The following is a 20,805-nucleotide window of genomic DNA, read 5'->3' as shown; positions in this document are numbered from 1 at the left end:
CACGTAATTAGATAGTAAACATGCCCTGAAATGATGTATATGCAGTACAGTCTGGTGACAGACAAGTGACCGAAGATATTGTGCATTTTCGATGCAATGAGCTTTTCCAAGAATTTCAATCGTATAACAGTCCTCAAAATACTGTGGATACAGTTAAAAACAGTCAAAACTAGTCAAAACTAGTAACTATTCAAACTGATCCGTACATGACAACAAAACAAACCCAATCTTCTGATGGAGACTGTATATCTATCTATCTATCTATCTATCTATCTATCTAAAAAAGATAATAAGAAGTCTATCTCTTATTAATTTAAAAAAATATATAGAATTAAGAAGAATTCAAGTCTGTCTCGTTCTGTAAATACGTTGCATTTAGCTCGTCCTACCACTATTTTATTTAGTTTTATTTACATTTTATTTTTATTTCTTAGAGCTGCCGTTTTATTGTGAAAATCTTGTAACGGAAAAGCTGGTCTTGTTCTAGCTTGCGGAACAGGGCTCTGTGTTGATGGCACGCATTTACCTGTCAACAGCCAGGATATAGCTCAAAACTAAAGTCTCTGTGGCTCGTTATTGTCTCCTTTTATCAGGTATGGACATTTAGTCTTTGAAAGACTGGTATGAGACTTCCTCCTCTGAACAACCGAATCTAGTCAAGGCGCCGGGTGGTGGTGTTAGCATTATTTAACGTGAGTTGATGCGTGGTTAGCTAAAGCCTCAGTGTTCAGGATGTCGGCGACCAAAGTTGCTCCAGGGGGTGAAACTTATCACCTTCTATTAATGACTAGTAAACAGCTTACATCTTGGCCAGCCATACATCTTAGCAATGTCATAGCCGAGACATATACTCCGTAATAGGTTAGTATTTGACGCTGTCTTGGAAACAAATCCCCTCTTGGCTAACATACTCGCTAACGTGACAGATAAGCGATTAAGCTACATAACATTGTGGTGCCATCACGTCGCAGATAACATGGGACAGATTCCCCTCTTTAAATTCATGTTATGGTCTAAGAGACTCTTTCTGTTACATTAAAGTAGCGTATGAACCCTTCGAGGATCTGACCTTTCATGTTATGTCAAAGATTAGCAAAGTAGGTTTACGGAGACGTAATTTAGCCAAGTTGAGGATTGGATTTTCTCTTATGGAAGGTACTTGAAATAGCAAAGGTTAAACAAAGTCACTGGGTAATGTGTATGGTGACATTTACAGACATGGTAATATTAGTGGTAATTCATGAATTTGCTGCTTATTATTCATATTTATAGTAATGCCACGTTTACTAATTAATCATTGTTCTTGGAGGAGTGATCTGTGTCTGATTATGTTTTAGTGGGGTCAGTTCGCCAGTTACGTAAATCAAGTCCTGCCTTCTATTGAAAAGATATTATCTCTACATTCTCATAAGTAAATCACTGATCTGTGTTGGATGACGAGGGAGATAAGCATGCAGATGCAAGTCTGAGAAGTTAGAGCTGGAATTCTTTAGTGGAGAAAGCACCAGTGAATTGATTTCTCCTTTATAACGGGTATATATCCCTGGAAGACTACCACTTCACCTGTTCAGGGTTACTTTATTTCTTGGTCTTTCGTCTGGTGACAAGAATTTGTAAATAAAACTATGAAAAAATACTGCAAATTCTGTTAAAACCTGCACATAGTTTAAGTAATTATTTTATTCTGTAAGCCAAAATGAGGCCTAGATACCTGAAACCCTTACAAATACTTTTGTTTTACTTACAGTAAGTAGCTTCCTCGATCTTTACAGGCTACCAAACTTGAAGCCGGGTTACATTTTCCGCTGACTGCAGGAACCTAATAGCCTAATCACGCTTTAAGTAGGTTACTTGTAGAGAGTGTCCCATGTTTACATCTGATGTTACTGGTTGCAGGTTCAATTGTTGCAGCCAAAACAGGCTCCAGTGTTATGGATGAACCATGAAGGCCCAATTACAAGTCACGGGTAAGTTATTGTAACATTTGAAAGTACATCAGTCAACACAAACAATTTGAATAAATGTATGAATTTATAGTGTTCAGTATTTTACACTTTTGTTATAAAAAAAACCTTAAGGTACATTGTTCTTGTTGTTAAAATATCTCTAACAAATGACTATTGTTAAGCCCTTAGAGGCTACAGGAAGTGGTGGCTTAGGAAATATTAACTTGTCAACAACACTGTCAGGTTGTGGAAACTTTACCAAAGTAACTCCTGATAAAATTTGATCGTAGCAACTGAAAGTTATATTCCTTGCAGTGTCGGTTTGTTATCTGTTGTTTTTGCTATTTCTAGTGCTTTCAGCCAAGCTGAAGGAAAACAAAAAGAACTGGTTTGGTCCCAGTCCATACGTTGAAGTAGCCGTGGATGGCCAGTCAAAGAGGACTGAGAAGTGCAGCAACACACACAGTCCCAAATGGAAGCAGGCTCTCACAGTGTGAGTACGACTTTGTCAAAGCCGGAAGCTGTTTAATAAATAAATAGCCTAATTATATGTCAACCAAATTACACTTAGTCAACAAAGAATATTGTATTTATGCCTATATAATAGAGTTGAATGTTGTAAGCCTACAGTCTACTCTACATTGCAGATATCTCAGAACTGTTTCTGGAGTAAAGATACTGGGCAAGCACTTAGGGAATCTGTCAACAACAGTTTCCAAAAATGTATTTAGCTGCAAACACAGAAAAGCAAACAAATCCTCACACTGAGGAATTAACCAGCAAATGTCAGGAGTTTCTACATCAAGAGATGACAACAGAAGTTAAGTACTACTACTTAAAAAAAGAAGAAAAATACCAAATGATTCAACAATCCTTCCTACAGAATTGTGACTCCAGTCAGCAAGCTGATCTTTCGTGTTTGGAGCCATCAGACACTGAAGGCGGACATCCTGTTGGGAATGGCCACACTGGAGATCAGTAAGACCCTTAAGGCTAATGACCTGAAATGTGAGTTTACACTACGATCTTTCTCCTAAGTGGTAATACAAACAGTGGTTCCTAAACTTTCTGTTCAGTTTTCCACTTACTGGCATAAGACATGTGCGATCTCATTGCAAAGCCATTTGACAGAGTTTGCTTATACGATTCGTTGTTGTTTCAACCTTGAATGTGGGAAAGATATGCTGTCAAGAAGCAAAGAATTCCCTATAATTTCAGTGTGTGTATTTCTATCAGCAGCGTGTTAGATTTGTTAAATGTCTGTAGACACTGCACACACTTGTTATATCATAGTGCATATCAGAATCAGAATCAGAATCAGAATCAGCTTTATTGGCCAAATATTTGTGCATATACAAGGAATTTGACTCCGGTAACTTTTACTCTCTTGTGCAAAAGCACAGAACTTAAATAAGCGTGAAAAATAAATCTCGATCCATCTGTACACATAAAATAAGAAAATTGAAAAATTAAGGATAAGAGCAGATATATACAACGATCCAGGAGATTGTACAGTGAGTATATACAATTAATGCAGAGTTATCGTTGTTGTTCATGGGAATGGTCTCACACTCTGTGACTACTCAGAGTTCGTCAGAGCGACAGCCCGGGGGAAGAAACTGTCATTGTGGCGGGTGGTTTTGCATACAGTGCTCTGTAATGAGTCTAAACAGATTGCATCCGGGGTGTGAGGGGTCTGAGGAGATTTTACCTGCCCGCTTCCTGACGCTGGGCCGGTACAGGTCCTGGATGGAGATGTGATACGGAGATGTTTTATTGGATAAGCTAAACAACCAACATGCACACTACTCTACACTACACTACACACTACCCACTAGCTTTGCTTTTCAGGCATCTTCTGTACTTATGACCTTATTTGTGCTTTAAGTGGGCTTGTAACCCAATACAATGGCTTCTCTGGGAGCAGGACAGCATGAGACATTCTATATTCTATGTTGCAGCAGCATGCTTTTAATTTGAAAGCACTGAACAAGACTGTATAGGCCATGGTTCTTGTGCACCCCATGCAACTAAATTGCTCACAATAAACTGAAGCCCTGGATTCTCACTAGCAGGACTGAAAGGAGTAACTAAGTGCCTTAAAAAAATCATAAAAGTCTGAGGAATCAATGAGTGGGTTTGTCAGGATTTGTATATTGTCATGTGCTCAGTTTTTTTTTTAACTGTTTTATGACAGGCTTCTATTTTAATTATTTTGTGTTGGATTAATGCAGTGGTTCCCAAACTTTTCTCTGCTGGGCCCCCCTTTGGTACATAAGAACCCCCCCCCCACCCAAAAAAACAGGACACGCATACAAATATTGTTTTCAGACTCCATTGTAATTTATTTCACACCTTGTAATTAATACAAACCTCAACCTTTTTTGAACAAATAAAAGTAAACTTTACTGTGTAACAGGTTTGCGTTTGTGTGGGAGCCCGTCAAAAACTTGTTCATCTCATCGCTAGCAGTGTCCTTTATTGATTCATTCATTCCAACTAGAGGGTGACACGGGAATCAATTGTCGCTCCCATCCCATTCCGAGGCCACAAAAATACTCCCGTCATAACCCGATCACGTGACTGTGCCCCCCCCCCCCCCCCCAAAAAAAGAAAATCCTGTCCCGCAAAATTCCGAGAGAAAGACTCCCAAATCCCGTCCGCTCCCTATAAAGTTGGGCGCACTCAGCGCATTGCAGCGTCACTTTTTTATTTAATCTCCGGCTCCGTCCCGCTCCTGCCCGCTCCCGTTGAGTATTTGCTCTATCCCGTCCCTATCATGTTACCAACAGTGAAATTGACTCCCGTACTGCGGGAGTCCCGAAAAATTGTCACCCTCTAATTCCATCTGCGCCCTGCGCCCCTCACTTTGGGAACCACTGGATTAATGTATGTTTGAGTCACTTGCAAATTGTAAGCACCCACTTAAAACTATAATCTGTTCCACTTTCAGTATGTGAGGTGGTGCATACACTGCAGCTGTGCTCCGACAGAGACCCCAATGACATTGTAGGTGATTTGTCAGTCTGTCTGGACGGCATGCAGGTAGATCCAGAATCCTTTGCCCTGGCAGAGAGAGATAAAGGTGAGGGACCACATACACACACCCACGCACCCTCTATATTATGTTGTAAAGCCTTTCCACTTATAAACCGATTCATCTGTTGCCCATCACTCTGTGTCTGATAGTTGCTCGGCTGTGGTTGCCAAGGCAATGCCCTAGTATATTTCCCAGCCACGAAATAAGCAGAACATATAGTGACATTATGGAACGCTGTGATCAGGCTCTTCTTGCTGTGACCACTCTGTGTTATGACAAAAACACAGTCAGCGTCGCTACTGCTGCATTTGGACTCACCCAACATTTAGCATTGTGAATTTGGTGGTAGGAACCAGAACGTGGAAAGTGCTATATCTTGTTACAAACATGTATCTCTTTTCGTGTGTATGTATTGCTTTCGCATACTTTGCAGACCAGAGGCGATTAAACATTGTCATATTTGTCAAAACAACAAGCATAATGAGGCACTGGTGCATATATTTTTGAGACTATAGGAGTTGTTTGTATTGCAGTACTTATATGGACTTACAAACAATTCAAACAAATAGTGAAACTAATGAATACAGATATTAATCCCGATTTACACCTATAAAAATGGGTTAACCATCAAGCTCTCATTAATTAATAGTTTTTCTTATCATCAGGTTGCAGTTGTAGCACCCTGAATTGTTTAACATAAAATAATCGATGTGCCTTCCTTTTCTGTGTCATCCCAGCTCCTCTTCCAAATGGAAATACAAGACAAAATGGAGATGCTGGCAACAGGTGAAGTAAACTTTAGTTTTATTTTAGTTTTAAATATTGTGTATGTTTATTTTTCGGAAAATACTCAAACACTTTGTCCTGTAGATCGAGCAGGGACACATCTCCATCCAGTGACTCAGAGGAGTGGGTTATTGTAACGGTCAACGCTGTCAACGGTACAGATTCTCCGTCACGGTCTCCAGGGGGCTCCACTTCCTCCCGGCCTCCTAGACCTGCCCGACCTCCCCCTTCTATGCCTCGCAGGCCAGCAGCCTCACCAAGTACGAGAACCTTCACACTAGCTCACATATAGGTTTCTATAGCAGTTATTTCACACGCTCATACACACACTGCCTGTGCTTGTTTACGTGTTCTGACTGCAGTTAAAACAAGTGCACCTGTGCAAATTAATTCACAGACCGAAATGTTCTACCCTCTATCTTTATCTCGTACTCTCACCAGCCTCGTCCAGTAGTTCTTCCCCTAGTGAGCTGAGTGAAGGCCCAGCTTCCGATGGCTCCTCTCAGGCATCAGCTAGTGGATGTTCCGATCAGCATGATGAATCAGGTGCAGCAGCAGCAGCAGCAGCAGCAGCAGCAGCAGCAGTGACGGCGAGTGCCTCACAGACGGCAAGTGGCCCCAAACCAGGGGCCTCTGCTCCAGCAGCTCCAGCAGCTCCAGCAGCTCCAGCAGTTCCAGCAGCTCCAGCAGCTCCAGCAGCTCCAGCTACATCAGCTCCCAGAGTGACTCCTGTAAACAACGGTCCCTTGCCACCAGGGTAAGACATTACATTTAGCTCTACAGTCACTCACTGCTGTTAATAGGCACATGGTATTACAGCTTTAGCAATATTTACATTATGTGAATTGAGGATTTAGATTTTCAAGCACTGGAAATGTGCATGATAGCCTGTTTGATATAATTTGTATTGCTTCTGCAGGTGGGAGCAAAGAGTAGACCAGAATGGACGGGTGTACTATGTGGACCACATTGAGAAAAGGACAACATGGGACAGGCCTGATGCTCTGCCTACAGGGTAAGTGTATTCATTATGTTAGTTGGCAGTTTAAACTTTCACCACCAGAGAGCACTAAAAACATGTTTTTCAACTGTCTAACGTCTGAGGTCATAATTCTTTTAAAAAGTAGTTTAAAAGATTATTATAAATACAGAGGAAATGTCTTTAGTTTTATTCTTTGTCAGCTTGGTCATGGACATGATTTGATTTGATTTGGTATAGTGCACCAAATGCTAAAATACTACAAATATCAAAACCTGGTTTACATATAACGTGTTTAGTTTTTCAATCTATTTGACGCTCACATTTGTTCACTAGTTCTAGACTCTGGTTGTCTTGGAAACCTTTTTTTTGGAGTGAAACAAACAGAAGATAAACTGACATCATGCAATGAACTACCTGTTCCTGATGCCACCGCTCTCTATTTCAAAAGAAATTCAACCAGCGCTCCAGTTAGCATCCTATTAGCATTGAATTTGGGGGAAGTCGAGGACTTCGGAGTTTCATTAACATGGCACGGTCTGTTGTTGTCACATCACAGCTTCTCTCCTCCTGTGTGCACATAACATAGTTGTGCATTCCATACAATAAAATGATCAGATTACTTATCTTATAACCACTTATTTTATCTCTACTGCATGTTTGAACTTTCTTTTTTTCACAGTAATTAAATCATAGGTCAGTGGTGTTGCAGTCCTCATAGCGGTTTATGTTTTTAATGATTTTAATGATTTTCTGGTGGAGCCCACATTAACACTGCCTACTTTTTCTCTCCTTTTTCTGCAGGTGGGAGCGCAGGATAGATCCCATGGGTAGGGTGTACTATGTTGACCACATAACCCGAACTACTACATGGCAACGGCCCACGCAAGAGTCGGTGCGCAACTACGAGGAATGGCAGCACCAGCGCAGCCAGCTCCAGGGAGCCATGCAGCAGTTTAACCAAAGGTTCATTTATGGGGTGAGAGCAGTCACTATGTTAGCTCCTGGATTTGTTACGGTCATTGCACATAATTAACAGTTATAACAGTTGTTTTGATTAAAGATCCTGCTAGGGTAGGGTGATTTTTCTGTGTGTAATTTTATTTTGCTAATTAAACGGTGTAATGTAACTATATACAACTTAACTATATAGATAAGATGGTTTGTTTTGTTTATTTGAAGAAGGGAAACCATTAGTCTCTAATGCATATTACACTATGTTACTATTCTGTGTTTAAACAGGCTTTTAAGACTTAACATTTGTGCTATTCTCTCTCTCTCTCTGGTTTAGCTCCAAGACCAGTTAGCAGCCACAGCAAATAAAGAGTTTGACCCGTTGGGACCTCTACCACATGGCTGGGGTAACTATCATCAATGTTAGACATGAGCGCTGCAGTTACTGTGATGTAAAGTACAGTAAAGATGTGTGATTAAGATGATTAGTAGAGATTCATAGCGGTTAATAGACACTGACTCACGTAAATGTTTTTTTTTTTTTAAATACCAGAGAAGAGAACGGACACCAATGGCAGAGTGTATTTTGTTCATCACCCAACTCGGGCGACACAGTGGGAAGATCCTAGGACGCAAGGGTGAGTTTATGTCTGTCTGCCTCTCTGGGTGTGTGTGCCATGTAATGTGATCGACAGTGATGTGTCTTGGACATTCCTTTGTCATTCTGTGAGTAATTAATTCTGTCATTGCTAAGTCACTTAGCTGTACTTGTATTGCTTTATTGCCAGTGAGAGGCGCTAGTGTGTCAACATCTTGCTCATGCCTTCTTAACTGGCTCAGACTTCCGCGTGACACATCCTAGGCGCTTCCTTTGCCGACTTTTTGTTAAGATGAGAGATTCATTTTTTTAATGAGACGAGCACATGCAGACAGTGTGAGAAATGTTCAATAAATGTTGAAGCATTTATAGTGAAAAGTCAAAAAGCTTCTTCAAACATGATGGAAACGCACACGGATTCAAGCATCTTGTGACAGATTTTGCATGTTAAAGTTGCTCCAAGCCAGGTGTGTGGTGGGTGGACCATTAAAAAAAGTAATTAATGTGAAAAGATGGGTGTATGAATGACGGAGACTCTGACTAAACACTGTACAATGTAACCACCTAAGCCCCACTATTTTAGGACATTTCTTTCTCTTTACACGTGACACGGGATATGTTGTTAAGTAATAAACAAGCAATTAATTATTTTAATCATATACTATTAAATATCAGCGTGAAGATAGAATATTATCAGACAGATATTGTATGACATGATTTTATTAATGAAATATAAATCATGCTGAGAAATTCTTCTTCAGGGCATGTCATTTAATATAGTCAAAAAAACACAATTACAGTATATATATATACTTTAATAAGTATGTTTTTTTAGTGTATCTTGGTCACAGTCAAATTCCTTACACTTGAAATCAAATTTTTTTTATTCATCTATTTTATCTCTTTGCTCATGGTTTTATTGATTTTCTTTGTTCAGGCTGCTGAATGACAAGCCCCTGCCAGAGGGTTGGGAGATGAGGTTCACTGTGGATGGTATTCCATATTTTGTGGACCACAATAGGCGAACAACCACCTACATTGACCCCCGCACAGGGAAATCCTCGCTGTAAGTTGCTACTACAATGTTTAAATTAAGTTGAATAGGCGTCAGAAGAAGCAGTAAGGCTGATGTTTCACGTACGGTGGTATTTTAGTTGTACGTTAATTAGTTGTTAGTTAAAATGTATTGATCAGTGCAGGCCTAAGTGGATTTAAATCACTAATCACTTAATGCCAGTTGATGCCAGTTAGTCGCCGAGTTGGAGCATCACCGATCAACATACAGAATTAACATAGATGTTTATGTAGAGAGTGTATACAGCTCTTGTGTGTGTATATTTATAATCTGATCTTTTCCATAGTGAGAATGGGCCACAGATAACATATGTCAGGGACTTCAAAGCCAAAGTGCAGTACTTCAGGTTCTGGTGTCAGGTATGTACTTTTTTTTATTTTTTCTGTGTATTTACTGGCCTGTTGAGTCTTCATATATAAAGTATTTTATTTGTCTACAATCTAAATATCTGTATACTATACTTTTCCCCTCTTAGCAATTGTCGATGCCTCAGCACATTAAGATCACAGTCTCACGGAAGACCTTGTTTGAGGATTCATTTCAGCAGGTAAACAGTGTGTTGTCTCCTTGACATCTTTCTGAGTTTAAGAGCATTTCAAAATGCTTGAGTTGATTAACTGATTCAATTCTTTGTTGGCATTCATAGATCATGAGTTTCCACCCTCAAGATCTCAGGCGGAGACTGTGGATCATTTTCCCGGGAGAGGAAGGCTTGGACTACGGAGGTGTGGCCAGGTAATTTCAACTGATTTAGTTTTGAGTTATTGACACCTGTGCATGACTTACAAGGTGTGTTGGTTCTCATCTGTTGATTTTTAATTATTTTTTTGGACCCCACCCTTGGCTCACAAACCGCAAACTCTGATATAATAATTACAATGCAACATCTTCCGATTTCTCTTTGACGTCCTCTTATTCAGATAGGCTCACTCATCCAGTATGACTGCTTCCATTTAACTGTTTCTTTGTTTTCTCTCCTTTGTGGTCTCTTTCCAGGGAATGGTTCTTCTTGCTGTCTCACGAAGTACTGAATCCCATGTACTGTTTGTTTGAGTATGCTGGCAAGGACAACTACTGTCTTCAGATCAACCCCGCCTCCTACATCAACCCTGATCACCTCAAGTACTTCAAGTTCATTGGACGCTTCATTGCTATGGTACCTGCACTCTTTGTCTCTACGTTTACTAACTTTACCGTCAGTTTTAAACTACATTTGGCCCAGACAATGTGTGTGTAGTAAAATGCAAGTAATCCCGTGTGGATCATGCAGCATTTAAACGATTGGCTTTGAAATGCAGTATGATCTCAAATTTGAAATTCAAGAGACAATCACACTTATACACTCACCAGCCACTGGAGTTGCACCTTGTTAATACCAGGTTGAACTCCCTTTTGTCTTCAGAACCGCCTTAATTCTTTGAGGCATAGGTTCAACAGCACTCTTTGTTGATTTGTAAGCTGCACATCTGTTACCTCTGTCATCAACGGGGCTGTTGTTTACTGGATGTTTTGTCTTTTTAAGACCGTTCTCTGTAAACTCCAGAGATGTTTGTGTGTGAAAATCCAATTAGCTCAGAACAGGTGAACCTAATGAACTGGACGTTGAGTGTACATATATATATGCCTAAAAGCTCTGAAAGGAATTGATTTTTTACTTAATACTTCTATGGCAGACTTGTCAGTCTCTTCAAACTTTAATATTTTTACTGTCTATCTCTTTTGTGTTTAAATGTATTTACATCCCTGACGTTTCTATGTTGTCTCTTTCTAGGCCTTGTTCCATGGCAAATTCATCGACACGGGGTTCTCCCTGCCCTTCTACAAGCGTATTCTGAACAAACCCCTGGCTCTCAAAGACCTGGAGTCCATAGATCCCGAATTTTACAATTCACTCATTTGGATCAAGTATGTCTGGGTAGCTGAGTCTCATTAGCATGATGGGTTGAGCAGATATATAAATGGTGCTGTGGCCATCTACGGTAGTGAAGAGGGAAAAAAGTGTGTCAATTTTAGTGCATTGGTTATTAATTTCGGTGAGCAGTTTATATGTTTGTGCGAGTGGGGTTATGGTTTTGAATGTGTTATCTGTGTAATGTAGGCCAGAGTTTATCCAGTCATCACCTCATTCGGTAAATGTGACTGAATCAAGAAAATTACCTTAGAATGTGTATTGCGGTAAAGTTATGTCATGTGTTGTACGTCATGTATCTGACTCACCTGATTTTGATCAGAAAAACTGAGCAAAATCAGGTGATGTCACAGCTCCTCCTTAGGAACTGTGATCCAAGAACTGTGATTCTTGCATCAGTCATTACTCATTAATTCTGATGAAAATCTTAGTGCAGATTTGAAGGTCCAGTGTGTAGGAATTAGTGGTATTTACGTCTAAGATTTCAGGCCAACTGAATAACCCTTGTATGACCCTCTCCCTTTAAGCCTCTAAACTCCAGCCAGTAGATCCCTGTCTGCACTATACACTCAAACTACAATCTTTAACATTTCTTAACATGTTTTATATTTAGAATAAAACGTAGAGCACTGTGTAGCCTCAGCGGATGTGTGGGTTTTGTGAATGCCTTCCTGTATTTTTCCCTAGGTATTCTAAGTGTATCAGTAATGATATTGACTTTCTGTGGCCTTTTAGGGATAATAATATAGAGGAGTGTGGTCTGGAGATGTTCTTCTCCGTTGACAAGGAGATCCTGGGGGAGGTCACCACCCACGAACTGAAACCCGATGGAGGGAACATCCAAGTAACTGAAGAAAATAAGGAGGAATACATCAGGTACAGCTGCACCCTGTTAAACACAACATTAATATCCTCATTCAGGCTGTGTTGCAGGAAATACAACAGTATAACACACTGAAAAGCCCATTGTTAAACTCACAGACAGTATCGCATTTAACAAAGTGTTCCCTATTGTTTATATAACCAACCGTGATGACATTATGGCAGTAGAATGGCACAGACAATCAATGGCAATTATGAAATTTGAAATGCTGTATTACACTTCTCCTTAGAAATGAGTTATCTTCCTCACGTTTAATCAGTGGGTTTGATTTTATTTTATTTCATTACGTGTGTCTTCATATCTCTGTATACAGGTTGGTGGCAGAGTGGCGGCTGTCCAGAGGTGTGGAGGAGCAAACACAGGCATTCTTTGAGGGTTTCAACGAAGTTCTTCCCCAGCAGTACCTTCAGTACTTTGATGCTAAGGAATTAGAGGTACTAAAGTAATGTAAATTATAATGGTCTCGACAGGAAAGTACGGTGAATAAGAAGTTTGAACGTGCTTCATTCTTGTCTGTAGGTGATGCTGTGTGGGATGCAGGAGATTGACTTGGTGGACTGGCAGAGAAACACAATCTATAGGCACTATGCCAGAAGCAGCAAGCAGATCCTCTGGTTCTGGCAGGTTTGTGTACATGTATCTTCAAAACAAAACGTTGCTATTGAACTGTCTTTAGTAGTCTTTTTAAGTGAAACCAACTCTTACTGAATTTTGTATCACATAAATAATATGGCATTAACAAAAAAATGATCTGTTGACAGTTCGTGAAGGAGATGGACAATGAAAAAAGGATGAGACTACTGCAGTTCGTCACAGGAACCTGTCGCCTTCCTGTTGGTGGCTTCGCTGACCTGATGGGTATGCAAAATGGACTCGCACATTGCACATACACCAGCATATCATAGTAGAATATTAAGAAATCATTACATTTTCTTTTTGCATTTTTTATTAATACAGGAAGCAATGGCCCACAGAAGTTCTGCATTGAGAAAGTGGGAAAAGAAAACTGGCTTCCACGAAGCCACACATGGTAAGGCCAGTTATTCTACTTTTACCTTTATAGAGGCCCTTCTGATTCAGGCGTCTGACATAATGTTGGTCTTAACTAGGATTAAACTTTCATGACCAAACCCTCTTAGTCATTTCTAATTCAGCCATTGTGAATGGGTGTTAATGTTTATGTGGTGTTTTTTTTTGGCTCTTTCAGTATGCGGTATCATGAAACATTACTACAGCAGTAATTACAGATAATTAAAAATGTCATAATGTACAGCTCTTGTTACATAAGCGGGTTTAGAAGTGTAAAATCCAGACTGGAGGCTGGCCAACCACTGTCTACTGTAGTTAATACGCTGACGATGATTAAGTACTTGATATCAGCCCCACTTCTAAAACACCAAACTGTTCCTTTAAATCCACACCTTGTTTCTGCCTTTTCTCCCTTTAGCTTTAATCGCCTGGACCTCCCTCCGTATAAGAGCTATGAGCAACTGAAGGAGAAACTCATGTTTGCCATAGAGGAGACAGAAGGCTTCGGACAAGAGTGATGCAGCAAGGAGTGGAGCAGAGCAGCGTGGAGGAGCCATATCCATTTTAGAGCACTTTCTGGATTTTCCCTGCAGCCAGTAGCTGACTCTGGTAGTTGGACTTAATCATTATTGTCTGTCTGACTATGGCATATTTGGTCCGCAAGACACCTGTGAATCCTCCCCGCCCTGTTTCACTTCTTACTCGTTTCTCTTACATCCATCTGATTTTCACTGTCATGCGATGCGGACAGGAGAGACACCTTTCTCACTCTGTCATGTCCACACTTGCTGCATGTTGAATGAGTGCAGTTTCGACACGCACGTCTGCAAACCTTTTGTGTCATTGTTTCCCAAGAATTGGCCTTTTGGGGTCTATGCACTAGAATTAATCGTGTCAGTGGAAAAATACATTTGTGCATTTTGACTTAAAATATGAAGCTTAATATCTAAAGGCATCATCAGAGGTTCACATGGTTTGGAGTTGTTCCGACTTGACTTTTTGAAAGGATGAATGAATGGATAACTCTTTTATTTTTCCCCAAAATATGACAATACTGACTCCCATAGCACATATGCAGTTTCTTTAATAACTTTGATAAAAAAATTATTAAACTATAGAGATATTTTATCTTGCGTTGATAGGTTGATTTCTGAACTTTATAATGAGTTAAAATGTTGAACTTGTTTGCACATGGCTATGTGAGCAGTAGGAGGGTAAGGATTGTTCTTAAGAGAGGCTGTATTTTTATGTGCAATAGTTTTGTAGAAAACATTTTTTCCAACAATGTAACCAAACAGTGATTTGTTTGATCATTTTTATAAGACTTTGGAGATTTAGTATTTACTATTGATTTAAAATCCACTATGAAATAGACATTTGCATACTTTCATGTGTATTCGGTGAAGCGTCTTTGGTTGTGATGTGATTAGACTGAGCTTAACATGACCGCCGCCACTGCTGTAAATAATGTCAGCATGTTAGACCATGGATGCTCACAATCATTCGTCAGTCAGGGAAACTGAAACTGTGAAGGCTTGTCTTGATAATTATAAGACGTTACTGATGACGTGGGAGCGTTGTATATTAGAGAGTTTTTTTTCTTTGTTTTTGTTTTTTTATAAATATGACTCATTCCCACTGAATGGTAACCAATCCTTTACTAGTTGTCAAGCGTATTTTTCTCAGTGGCCTTGAGTGATCAAGGCACATGCAACAGCCCAAGTAAACTAAGAGAATATCTTCACCAGTTTGACAACATGTAAACAACCTGCTCAGACTAGTCTCTTAGTTTACTTGTGCTCATGTATCCGGCCCACTGTATATCCTAGATGATTAATAAGCATTTTAATCTGTGTCTAATGCGGTTTATGTAAATAATATGCTTACAAAGTTTTAAGCATAGTTTTTAATATCTAATTCGAATAAACCGTTCCACCAACCTTGGAGCTGCAGGTGTCAGAAGTAGGAATTAAATTAAAAATAATAGCAAGTAGCCCTAGTTTTATAGGGTGTAAGGCTTTCAGACCTGTACAGTAAGGTTGCATTTCGTGTTTTTTTTTTTTTTTGCAAAAATCCTCTGTTAACATTAAACTTCAAAGTTTATTTTTAGTGTTAGATATTGTATCACTTTTAAATGAATTAATTTTGCAAAAAATATGACTTAAGAGTAAGTCATCGGGGTAATCAGTTCTTAACATCCCATAAATGAATAAATAATTTTCCCATCCCATAAGCAGTTTTGAAATTACTTCATCTAATTTGTTCACTATTATCCACATAAATGTCGCTACCTGTATCTGACACCTTTGTACCTAATTGTGAACAAAAGTTCGGTAGTATTTTGCTCTTAAGGCAGTGGTTAAGAAGCTGTCGTCTTAATCTTGTTGTTCTCTGTCACTGTGGATTTGTCTTCATGGGTTGTGGCATGAGGCAAGAACATTTTAGCCATCCATCACAAAACACCTGTTTATTAGTCACTGGGAGTGGGAAATGTGCTTTAGTGGAAACCTAGGTGTACAGGCCAGGAATGACAGAATCTGCTCAGATCAGTAAAACCAACTACTACACAAAGAGTTCACTAATGAAAGTAAACACGTTTAATATCTATGAAAATCTGAAGGATTATAACATTAAGGAGCCGCCTACTAAAATGCCTTTGTATTTCTGCACAGTATTCACCTGTGATGTTGCTGTATCTGTTTCTTTGCTTGATATATATCAAAAACCAGATTTGTAATGTGATATTTTCTAATGATAGTAACTGACCGAACGTCGAGCTACGGAGGTGTTTGTGTATAGGGAGTGTGGTGTAAAATGATGATGACCTGTAATTCTCACATTTTGTTGTGTCCCCAGCAACTGAAAATTTAAAACGTCACTCTTCGGCAAAATCCCTTTAATCCCCAGTTAAAACGTAAAAAGGATTAATTCACCATCGAACCACGCTTATTTAATCTTGCGACTCTGTGTTCTGTCATAGGGTTTTACGATGTTGTTTCTTCTCACCCTACCGCCCTGAACTGACAGGTATATTGAATGAGTCAATACACCTCCACATACCCATGTCCAGTCTTTCTCACAGTCTCCTATGTATTCTTTTACTGGCAGCAATTCAGTTCACACCTACAACACTCATTATGTAGCTGCCGGTGTGCAGAGGAGTGAAGAGATTCTTGTAAAACTAGATGACCGAATAAAACCTTTTTTTAGGTGTTGACTGTTGAATATTTTAACAGGTTACAACTAATAATAGCACCTTGACACTCAAGTTGCTTTAATTAACCACTTCTCTTTTAAATCACCACTGTGTTCCAGATCATGGGGCAGATGAATATATAGAAATATGCAAAACAGAGTTTTAGTTGTACTGATTGCATTGTAATTCACGTTGATAGTGTAATCACTGTTTTTAATTTTTATTTTGAAGCTTTTTTTTTTTTTGATAAGTGGACGTCTATGGGTGAATACTATTTATTAGGAGGACGTGTTTCCTGTAACAACGGATTGGATTGATTGAGAAAAAAAATAAATAAAACAGTACTGAAACTCTGAAAGTGTGATGATTTTTATTACTACCATTGCTTGCTTATCATTATTTTTTGTTTGAATATTTCAGATTATAAGCAGATCCGCACAGATGGCAATATATACTGTATATATTAAAAACATTTAGTTCTTAGTCTTTTTATATTACTTTTTTTTTTAATCACATTCATTGGATCCAAAGTGTAAACATGTAGAATAAACCTGCTCTAAAATTAGCTTTTACTTATATAATACTGAAATGCAGCATTCTGCATAAGCACTTCTTGTGTGTGCAAATTATTTTCCAACCTTTGTACTTCTTTTGAAGTTACTGTGCTGCACATCTACTTTTATTTTTGCAACGTGAAGGATGAGAATGCTTATTCTGGTATGGGTTACTGAAGTGGTGCCTTAGGAAAATTTTAAAAACACAAAATAATGCAGAAGTGTCTGTCTCTCTGTGTTAGCCCTGCGATGGACTGGCGACCTGTCCAGGTTGTGCTGGGAACTCGCCCAATGACAGCTGGGAACAAGGAACAAGCGGTTACAGAAGATGAATGAATGAAAATAATGCAGAAGATAACAATGACTGTTTAAACTTAGTATATATAATGCAATTTGCCTGAAAGGAACTAGTGTTTGCTTGGAGAATTTACTAGAATAGAAGCCGGCTCCTCTAAACGAGACTTGACGTCTTGTTGTTTCACATTTTAAAAATCCTAAAATTTGTTAGTGAAACTTCTCTTGCAAGACATTAGTTTCTTTGTATTCCCTTTGAAAAAAAATGTCTTTATATGAGACATCCACACTCACATTATGTAATAAGGAGGAGTTGCACTGACTAATGCAGTTATGTATCATAGTCTGGTATGGTATGTGGCAACACAGAATACAACTACAACTACAAATACGTTATACTATCAGCTCTGGTCTACAGTTTCTAGTATTTACGTGCAACATTATGGAATGTTAAATTATACATATTTTAAATATTTATAAAGTACACAAAACGCAAGGTAGGAACCCATGCCGCATCGCAGCGTAGCACCTCGGCGGATTTTCAACGTGACACCTAAATTTTGTGTTGCGTGTCCAACATGTATTTGAGTCCTACCGGTTGCATTGAAAGTCATGGCAGCTCCTGATCTGATAAACGTTCTCCTGTATACAGTCAATAATCTTCTACAGCAGGAGAAGTACAAAGCAGCATTAGCAGTTCTGAAAGGCTTCAGGAACGGCGCCGTGTGAGTGAACGCATTCAATATAGTAGCGAGTTAGCTTAGCTGCTACGCTAGTTTAGTTCTACACCACACAGCTAAAGTGGCTAACAGGCTAATCAGCTGGAGTGTTGCTCTAGTAGTTGCTAGCTTTAGCAGCTGTCCACTTGAATAAAGTTGAATTGAATTGAATAGAATACATTCACGGCTCAGAGCCACGTTGGTTGCAATAAATCGCATTTGCAGAAATGGGTCGCGTTGATTTTATTGAAAGATGACTGTGGGTGTTTGACTATGTTTTCTTCGTCAGCTGTTTCTCCAGGTAATACTGACATTACACTGTGTTTATTACTCAGATATGGAGCCAAGATCAGGGCACCCCACGCCCTTGTCATGACATTTCTCTTCAGAAGTGGCAGGTAAGAATACGAGCTGTGAATCCTTAAACCCTGCAATTAGACATGCCTCTAAAGTGGGGACATTTATCTTAATTTTTCCCCTTTTGCAGCTTGAAGGACAAACTCAAAGCCATTCTGAAGGCCACATATACCCACTCGAGAAACCTGGCATGCTTTGTGTTCACTTACAAAGGAATGCAAGCCTTGCAGGAAAAGATCCAAGGAAAGAGTTTACAGTCTCACTCGTTTCTGGCGGCCTGTCTTGGAGGATGGTTAGTGTTTGGAGACAACAACAACATTAATAGCCAGGTATGATGAGCTACAGGCTGCAGTTTTTGCTTTCGGGTTGGCTCCAGCCCTGGTCCCACGTCACCGTGAACTCAAGATTGTTGTGGCTCCAGCAAACGTTACCTGTGAACTTCAATTTTTGCTTTTCACTCCAGATCAACATGTACTTGCTGTCCAGGATCCTGTTCGCATTGTCTCGACTGGCCGTGGAGAAAGGGTTCATCCCAAAGCCCAAACAGGACCCCTTCCCGCTCTTTGCCACGCTGGTTTGGGGCATCGTCCTGTGGCTGTTTGAGTATCACCCGCACACTCTTCAGCCGTCGCTACAGTCCTCCATGAACTACCTTTATCACGACAGCAACGTGTGGCATGACATCTCAGACTTCCTTATTTATAATAAACCACGGACTGCGTCTCACTAATGGGTCTTTTTTAAAAATCTGTAATTAATAAGCTATCTGTAATTCATAATTGTTGCCATGTAATTTTTATAATCAATATTCCAAATATAAATTAATGTTGCCTTTTTAAATTTATCGTGAGATGTTTTGTTTTACGGCTTCATGATTTTGTTTGTGTGTGAACTTGCACCACGTTTCCAGCTAAACCGGAATGTTTGCACACCATTTTCTTTACCATTTCTGTATCATTTTTGTTTTAATCATGTTTGGGTTGATCACCCAATTTGTTTGGTTTTAATTTCCTTTATTTAATTTCCAGGAGTGTGTCACTGAATACAGTCGAAAGATGTTTGATGCAAAACGGGCTGAAATGCTGCTAATCTGTTGTTAAACTGAAGCTACACAGGGACACTAAAATGTCAATAATACTGATGATATAAACAACTAATGTGTTTTAAAAAACCAAAACATTTCCTCTGCATTCTTTAACATATATATTTGGTAAAAATGAACATGGGAGCAGCTATTTTGTTTAGTTTGAACAAGAGTTGTTGAGTGGGTTACTTAATTACATAACGATTCACTGACAGTGTCGAATGAATCGCTAAGACAATGAATTCCCCCCAGCAGAAGACAGAAGAACAAATACCTGATGTGTATGTGAAAGTTTTGCTTTGAATGTTTCATCAATTTGGGCCTGAAGGCGTGCCATCATCGCGGCAAAAAAATTTACATGGGTTGAGTGAGATGATGTTTCAGTCACGCCTGTTCTTCTTTTCTTGGAAAGCTGAATCACCAATTTTTCAGCGCATTGACTTGCTAAACTTGGCATGCAGTGTTTAGGCACTAGAAAAGCATCCACATGTTTTATTGATATTAAACTGTCATTTGCAACACCGTCCTCAGTACAAACCCACATACAAAGCCACATATTTATATATGCACACGTGTAATTCACTCACTTTAGACAACAATCACATACACACCCACGTAATACAATTGCACGTATTACAGTAGAAGTTGGTAGAACTTTCTCTAGAGCTTTCTCTCAGTGTCTGCACTGAACAACGGTTTATACATTCAAAGTTTCAGTGGTTAGGTGCATAGTATCAGAAACAGGTCTTCCCCAGTTCAGTGTACTGTATATGTATATTTGGATGTTTTTAAAGACTCAGGTCTGTTATCATAGGTTTTGAACTAAAGGTAAATATTGTAGATCTCAAGGCCATGTAGATGAAGATTCACAAGTGCACTTGTCCCTTTAAAATGCCAGGGATTTTCCTGATAACACTTTCACGTACAGGAACTTGGAGAGGCAACGTCTGCAGTGATGAACTGCTGTGGTAAACAAAGTCCTAAATATTTGTAATTACTGTAAGTCACAATTTAACAAATGGATAGCATAGGTAACCGCACTAAATGTGTTTCAAACCATTTAGTCTTTTTAGAGTTTAGAATAAGTTTATTAAATAAAGACGTGTCTGTCTCTCTGTGTTAGCCCTGCGATAGACTGGCGACCTGTCCAGGGTGTCCTCTAGCTCAGTGACAGCTGGGATAGGCTCCAGCCCCCCGGCGACCCTTCACAGGACAAGCGGTTGCAGAAAATGAATGAATGAATATATAAAGATGTCTGCAGGTCATTGGTCTGCAGGTCTGATCTGAAGGAGCCCTGGTTTGCAGCGTGACTGATAGTCAGTATATAAAATGTGCAATGCAGGTCTGAGATGGAATACAAGTATAAATTACATTAAGAGTAAAAATGATTGTCTATAATGAA

General features: G+C 39.3%; 2 protein-coding genes across 3 annotated transcripts; both read left to right on the top strand.

Annotated features, from left to right (window-relative positions):
• Nucleotides 1-499: 499 nt before the first annotated feature.
• itcha (itchy E3 ubiquitin protein ligase a) lies at nucleotides 500-16,780 on the top strand. Of its 2 annotated transcripts, none has more exons than XM_084543372.1 (24): nucleotides 500-593; nucleotides 1,897-1,967; nucleotides 2,298-2,439; nucleotides 2,830-2,954; nucleotides 4,900-5,031; nucleotides 5,724-5,772; nucleotides 5,857-6,032; nucleotides 6,214-6,529; nucleotides 6,692-6,787; nucleotides 7,556-7,730; nucleotides 8,043-8,112; nucleotides 8,259-8,343; nucleotides 9,241-9,369; nucleotides 9,665-9,737; nucleotides 9,854-9,925; nucleotides 10,025-10,113; nucleotides 10,375-10,534; nucleotides 11,150-11,283; nucleotides 12,023-12,163; nucleotides 12,484-12,604; nucleotides 12,690-12,794; nucleotides 12,932-13,028; nucleotides 13,128-13,200; nucleotides 13,618-16,780. In XM_084543372.1, exons 2-24 carry the CDS (start codon nucleotides 1,943-1,945, stop codon nucleotides 13,715-13,717), a joined length of 2,685 nt encoding a protein of 894 aa, XP_084399498.1. In that variant the 5' UTR covers nucleotides 500-593; nucleotides 1,897-1,942; the 3' UTR covers nucleotides 13,718-16,780. The 2 variants fall into 2 exon arrangements, with proteins under 2 accessions (XP_084399498.1, XP_084399499.1); XM_084543373.1 differs by having other exon boundaries at nucleotides 559-692.
• A 612-nt stretch (nucleotides 16,781-17,392) lies between these two features.
• pxmp4 (peroxisomal membrane protein 4) lies at nucleotides 17,393-20,429 on the top strand. The gene is made up of 4 exons (XM_084542638.1): nucleotides 17,393-17,968; nucleotides 18,298-18,360; nucleotides 18,450-18,648; nucleotides 18,783-20,429. The coding sequence occupies exons 1-4, from the start codon at nucleotides 17,856-17,858 to the stop codon at nucleotides 19,047-19,049; spliced, it is 642 nt and encodes a 213-aa protein (XP_084398764.1). The 5' UTR covers nucleotides 17,393-17,855; the 3' UTR covers nucleotides 19,050-20,429.
• The last annotated feature ends 376 nt before the right edge of the window (nucleotides 20,430-20,805 follow it).

This window comes from Chelon labrosus, assembly GCF_963514085.1.
Source record: "Chelon labrosus genome assembly, chromosome: 4".
Classification (NCBI taxonomy): domain Eukaryota; kingdom Metazoa; phylum Chordata; class Actinopteri; order Mugiliformes; family Mugilidae; genus Chelon; species Chelon labrosus.
The sequence above is the reverse complement of the archived record's forward strand: the minus strand, read 5'-3'. Positions and strand labels throughout refer to the sequence as shown.

Bases quoted from the DNA above. Each gene is read 5' to 3' on its own strand.
- itcha (XM_084543372.1), top strand. From the start codon at position 1,943: ATGAAGGCCCAATTACAAGTCACGG. The intron at 6,530-6,691 runs GTAAGACATTAC...TTGCTTCTGCAG, and splicing joins AACGGTCCCTTGCCACCAGG to GTGGGAGCAAAGAGTAGACC. The intron at 6,788-7,555 runs GTAAGTGTATTC...CTTTTTCTGCAG, and splicing joins CCTGATGCTCTGCCTACAGG to GTGGGAGCGCAGGATAGATC.
- pxmp4 (XM_084542638.1), top strand. From the start codon at position 17,856: ATGGCAGCTCCTGATCTGATAAACGTTCTCCTGTATACAGTCAATAAT. The intron at 17,969-18,297 runs GTGAGTGAACGC...TTTATTACTCAG, and splicing joins GGCTTCAGGAACGGCGCCGT to ATATGGAGCCAAGATCAGGG. The intron at 18,649-18,782 runs GTATGATGAGCT...TTTTCACTCCAG, and splicing joins ACAACAACATTAATAGCCAG to ATCAACATGTACTTGCTGTC.